At 37.5% G+C, this 6,186-nt stretch overlaps 1 protein-coding gene across 1 annotated transcript in view; it reads right to left on the minus strand.

Annotated features, from left to right (window-relative positions):
- LOC110097204 (protein Iojap, chloroplastic) overlaps positions 1–5,961 on the minus strand; it is a 7,019-nt gene extending 1,058 nt beyond the window's left edge. Inside the window, exons 1-4 of the mRNA XM_020823465.2 lie at positions 5,668–5,961; positions 5,454–5,583; positions 588–726; positions 402–490 (exon numbers count right to left, since the gene is read on the minus strand). Coding sequence (XP_020679124.1) covers positions 402–490; positions 588–726; positions 5,454–5,583; positions 5,668–5,961 — 652 coding nt within the window. The remainder of the gene's footprint in view (positions 1–401; positions 491–587; positions 727–5,453; positions 5,584–5,667) is intronic.
- Between the last annotated feature and the right edge of the window lie 225 nt (positions 5,962–6,186).

The raw sequence follows: 6,186 nt of genomic DNA on the forward strand, positions 1-6,186 counted from the left end.
CCCCCCCCCCCCTAAAAAATTTAAAATACTATGGTCTTTAGGTAATTGCCCCCAAAAAATAGTAAAGAGAATTCATCATTGAATTCCAAAAATATTCTTGAAACCAAAATTTGTTCCGGGAGCACTACCACCGGAAACCCCCGCAGGGGTGCTGCCCCTTTACCTGCCCGGTCAGGTCAAACCCCGCCAGGGGGCGCTGTCCAAGGGCGCTGCCCCCTTGGACCCCCGACATATATGCTTTATAAGTTTGACCCCCCTAAAAATTTGGACTGATTCCGCCCCTGTAGATATGTTTATTTATTCGTAACAATAAGAATATTTAATAATGCGGAGTGATGACCGTTCAAAACCAAGTGCAGGTTCAACGAGTCAAGTAGAAATTAGCGGTCAAGAAAATTTACCAAAGTCCATTAAAGTCCATGAGTTAGGCTTCGTATCACCAGAAGCAATCTTCCTAAATTGCTTCTCAGCAATGTCTCTAATCCGGGACCTACAAATGGAAGATAGAGAAGTTCAGAACAATCAATCCTTTTTTTGTTTAATTTGTTTGAGAAAGCAAGATTTGATTCAAATGCGATAATTGATACCCTATGGCGTCAATTTGGGGGCGTGAAAAGGCCGTGACAATGATGAAAAAACGTGTCCAATAAACTAGTGGTTTCACAAAAAGGATACGGATATCCGCAGCCTTTACATCATTAGCAACTTTGGCTAAGGTAACAGCAACTGCAAGAAGAAAAAGTCAAAGTATATAAACAAAGAAAAATTAGCAAGTCAATGAGAGTAGATCATTTTTACATACTAAGAAATGCTCATAACCAGCTGCAACGTTTCTGCAAAGTCACAAATTTGTCTCTTTTGATGGTGAAGAAGAGTGAAAATCCTGGAATTCTACAGCGTGCCCAACAATGCAATCCTATATCAATAGTATTAAGGCTTGAGTAGTCAACGGTATGGGGAGAGATGCGGTCGAATCATTGCTTATTGGAAAGGTATAAAGTATCCTGAGGCTGTTAAGAACAATGGTTCAGGTTAAAAAATAAATAAAGTTTCCATATTACTTCCAAGCTTGTTAGAGGTAGGAGAAAATATTAGATCATGGAGATGAACAGTGGCAGCAATGCTGAGCAGTAGCGGTGGCAGGGATGCTCATGTGAAATAGGAGAAGTTCTGCCTCCTATACGCTCGATCTGACCGCCCAGGTCTGACAGAGCTGCTTAGGAAGGTTTTTGAAGGGAGTTAGGAGGGAAATTTCAAAGTATGACTGCTTAGAGATTTCCTTTTGGATTGTATGCGTTAAATAGTTTGTTTTCTTAGGGTTAGGGCATCTTGAATTTGGCTGAAATTTGAGATCTCTTAGATTTTTGGGCTCTAGTGACGTCTGGAGATTTGGGAGAGATGGATCATCCTCTCGAATGGAGGATCAACTGTATCTTGGCATTTTTCTTCCGTTCTATTTGATTCTCGTAATAAAATTATTGTTTTCCCTGATTTTTTTTTTGGAGTTTGAAGGAAGGTTTTCACGGTTTTATCAAAGATTGATAGAGATTCTTGATAACTTCAAGTGTTTCCTATCAAATTTGTATTAGAGCAGATTTTGGGATTGTTTAGGGAATTTTTTCTAAGAAAATCAGCGGTTGGTTGTTAGCCGGAAGGGGGCTTTTTTGCTATTTTTTGGAATCGAGATTCGGATTTTTAGTCCAAGAAAAATACGGGTATCCATGGCAGCCAATAAAGTGGATTCGTTGAAGGAACGCCTTGAAGGGGAGATTGGACAAATGAAATCTGAAATTTTAGATCTACAAACTCAAGTTTCAGATTGAAAGAAAGAAATTTCAGTCATTCATGATAAGATAGATTCAAATTTTACCATTCTAGGGGAGATGTTGAAGAAAGTGCTTGAGGGCCAAAACAAAAAAAAAATGTCGTCGGAGGTGAGGGAAGTTACCGACAACCATGGAGTGGAGAAAACCCTAACCCAATCAGACGAAGGGGGGATAAGGAGGTGAAGATTTCAGAAGGAGCAGAAAAAAAAGCCTCCCCTATGGCCTATTCCCAAGGAGGAGTCCAATAGAGAGTATGTGGACAAGGTGGGTCTTTGGGGGTGAGTATTGTTAGACCGGTCCAGTCGGTCCTATAGTACTAGCCCATACGAAATAGACGGAGAAGTTCCGCCTCCTTTAAGCCCGTTCCGACCGCCCATATCTAACAGAGCTGCTTAGGAAGGTTTTTGAAGCAAGTTAGAAAGGAAATTTCAAAGTATGGGTTGTTTAGAAATTTCCTTTTGTATTGTATGCATTAAATGATTTGTTTTCTTAGGAGTAGGGCATCTTGAATTTGGCTAAAATTTGAGATCTCTTAGGTTTTTGGGCTCTAGTAGTGTCTAGAGATTTGAGAGAGATCCTCCTCTCAAATTTCTTCTGTTCTATTTGATTCTTGCAATTAAATTACTATTTTCCTTGTTTTCATTGGAGTTTGGAGGAAGGTTTTTGCGATTTTATCAAAGATTGATAGGGATTTTTTATTACTTCAAGTGTTTCCTATCAGTATAAAGCATCCTGAGGCTATTGAGAACAATGGTTCAGGTAAATAAACAAAATAAAGTTTCCATATTACTTCCAAGCTTATTAGAGGTAGGAGAAAATATGAGATCACAGAGAGGAGCAGTGGCAGCAATGCTGCGTAGTAAGGGTGGCAGGGATGTTCGTCCTTCAGAGGGAGTGAAGAGGGAATATTCTTTTCCAGCAGGTTATTCTTTCCAAGTTAGAGCGGAGGGCTTTGAGAGGTTAGGAAGTTAGTATTCCAAAGGGCTACAAGAGATCTCATATGAGGAGAAATGATGGAGCCTGTTGAAAAAGCGAAATTTTTTTATCAAAGCATCTTAAAATAAATTCACATCAAGAAGGCTTTCTTAAACGATGTGTCCTAATCTAAAAGTACAATAAAAAAATTGGAAGACATCAGCTACGAAAATAGAAGATAAAAATCCATTTTCAGAAGATATATCCGAACTTTAAAAAATAGACTTTTGCTAAGAAAATAAAAGGCATAATTTCATTTACAGAAGACACGAATGTAGTCACGAAGTCATGATCAGGCGTCTTGTGTTGTATTTGGTTGATCTATCATGCCATTTTGATAAACTACAAAAATGAGAAAGAGATAAACTACAAAAATGAGAAAGAACATGCTCAACATCTAAGGTTAGTGTTGAATATTCTCTACAAGAATATGTGGAAATTCACTAAATGTGAGTTTTATCTTTGAGAGGTAGCTTTTCTAGGGCATATGATCAAACAAGCTTGAATTTTTTTGGCCTGGTATAACACAAGATTTATTGGAGCCATCTCTAGCATTGATGAACCTTCAACAAAGTTGACTCATAAATCTATGAAGTTTGTGAAGTCAGGTTCATACATCAGATTCATGAGCAAAATTTTTAAATGATACAAAAATTGCTAAGTTTCAGCTCATATTATCACTATTCTTTTAGACACTAATGGATTTCAAATCTATAGGATGCTTTATATTAGAACTTGTCTTCTAATGTAACACATTAGAGTAGGGGCCTAAGCATCTAGAGCGTTCAAAGAACGTGAAAAAAACTATCATATTCATGGCTTAGAGCTAAGCATAGCTATTTTCTATTTGAACAAGTGGAGACTCTATCTTTATATAATTCAATGTGAAGTTTGCATAGATCATGGAAGGGTTTAAAGTATATTTCTACTCAAAATGAGTTGAATTTAAGGAAGATTTGATGGTTTAAGCTGATGAAGGAATATGACTTGCAAATCTAGCACCACCCAAGCAAGATTAACAAAGTTGCAGATACTTTAAACAAGAATTCTTCAACCTATGTTGTCTGGATTGATACTTGATGTTTGGATTAGAGCTATTCCATCTTGAAATAATGTCTAAGAGATAGGCCTATAGTATATCATCTGACTACTCTATCAACAATTTTATATCAAATTCGTGCAATTTTAATGAAAAATGTTTAATCAACTTAAACATCAAGTTCAAAAGGGGATGACGCTCAAGTTTGTCATTGATGCTACATGTGCATTGAGATTTGAAGATCCACTATGTGGTCCACATCAGCCAAGGCTTCAACAAGGGCTATTTTAAGAAGTGCATGCCACTCCATATTTTGTTCACCTAGGGAGTATCAATATGCATCAAGATTTAAAGGAGCTTTTCTGGAGGCATTTTATGAAGAAAGACATTGTAGATTTTGTAGCCAAGTGTTTCATCTGTCAACTTGTCAAAGTTGAACACCCACAAACTAATGGGACGTTGCAACCTATTGCAATTTCAGTGAAAGTGGGAGGGCATCATCACAGATTTTGTAGTTAACCTACCAAGTTTTAGACAAGGCCATGATACAATTTGGATGTTAGTTGACAAACTAATGAAGACAATGTCATTTTCTACCCCTTTCAAGCAGAATTATTAAAGGGTCATGCTAGCAAGGATCTATATGAACAACATCATTCAACTGTATGGAATGCCTAACATCATTCTAGTTGGTCGAGATGAAAAATTTATTTCCAAGCTATAGTGCAAAATACTCAAAGACAGGCTAAACTTCAGCATAGCTATTCACCATAAGATGAATGGTTACTTGGATCATACTATATAGACTTTGGAGGATTTGAAAAGAGGTTGAGTTCTTGATTTTAGAGAGAATTGGAAGGATTACTATAAGAACTGAGAATGCTTAGAATTTTTCATGACAGTTTATCCTAATAGGAAAGGCTCGCCTAACTTGGATATGAATACGAAGGGCGGGTCGCATTAAGCTTGGATACTAAGTGTTTGACCAATCTTATCGAACTAAACACAAGTTATTTCAATAATATAGTTAAAAAATGATTATACAAAGTGGTGAAACTTGGACTGAGATGTTGTGGTTGGTATATACAGTATTTGATGTTATGCATCACAATTAGAATAAAAAATTCTACCTAACAACTTCCAATTCTACCTCTCACCCAGAGATGATGTATTCGATTAATCCTAAGGCTTATTTTTCACCAAACTTTTTGTAGTAGGTGCCTCCATCATATACTTGGATATGACGATTAGTATTGACTGTTTGCATAAGAAGAATGCATCTGCGAGGATGGGACTGGTGAAAGCGTTGGCAAAGATCTGCGAGTTGCTGCATTTCTTTGATAGACTACTACGTTCCCTATGTCCAACTTGCAAGAGAATGGAGACATGAGAATTGCATGAGATGAGTTGCCACACATGTATATTTGGCTCGAAGATAGCTATGTCACAATCTTATCATGGATTCAGAAAAATGAAACCGAGACTACATTTACTGCAAGTCCCCTTCTTCTTTTACTTGATAACCCGGCAGCAATAGGAGGTACAGATGTTATCGAATTTTAACATAAGTAAAGTAACTTACAGGACAAGCTTTCAGAAGTAAAGAAGCTTACAGGACAAGCTTTCAGCATCGTCGTCAGCCTCCCCACTGGGAGACATTTGATCGCCTCTCTTGTAAACCACCTTACCATACTTGTTCAACAAATCATCAAACACATCGTCGTCCTCATCACCATTGGTGCGCTAGAACAATAAGAAGAAACTAGATTCATCCAAGGATCAGCAATTAACAACAGAAAATAATAGAAGATTAGAAATAATTCATACATGGTTCGTCTGCCTCTGGCATAGCAAAACCTGAAGACCATAACGCGGCCGCCGCTGCGAGTTCACGCAGGCTACTGAGCGACTAGACCTAGATTTCATAGTTAAACATGTCTCCTTGGCCGGCCAGCGGAGATGGCCAAAAGAAGGAATTGCCGCCACCGCCATCAAGGCCTGCATTGTACGCCTGTTGCTAAGCACCGAGGAGAGGGAGATATTTCTGTAACGAGGGTCGCCGAGGATAAGGACGCGGAGATGGCAGCTGAGACATCTTCGCACGTGACATCTATTTCGCATGTCAAATTATTAAGTGTGATTTTATTAATATGCGACATGTTATTATTTTACGGTATATCATTGCTTGCAAAATGAATTAACAAAGTATTTTATACTGGCGGAATCAGTTTTAATTTTGAGGGGATAAACACAGCATAAAAATAATTAAATTTAAAAAAAATAATATTATATATCTATATATTACGAAAAAAAAAATTAAAATTAAGCAAAAAAAATAAAGAAAAA

Source organism: Dendrobium catenatum, unplaced genomic scaffold (assembly GCF_001605985.2).
Source record: "Dendrobium catenatum unplaced genomic scaffold, ASM160598v2 fragScaff_scaffold_853, whole genome shotgun sequence".
Lineage (NCBI taxonomy): Eukaryota > Viridiplantae > Streptophyta > Magnoliopsida > Asparagales > Orchidaceae > Dendrobium > Dendrobium catenatum.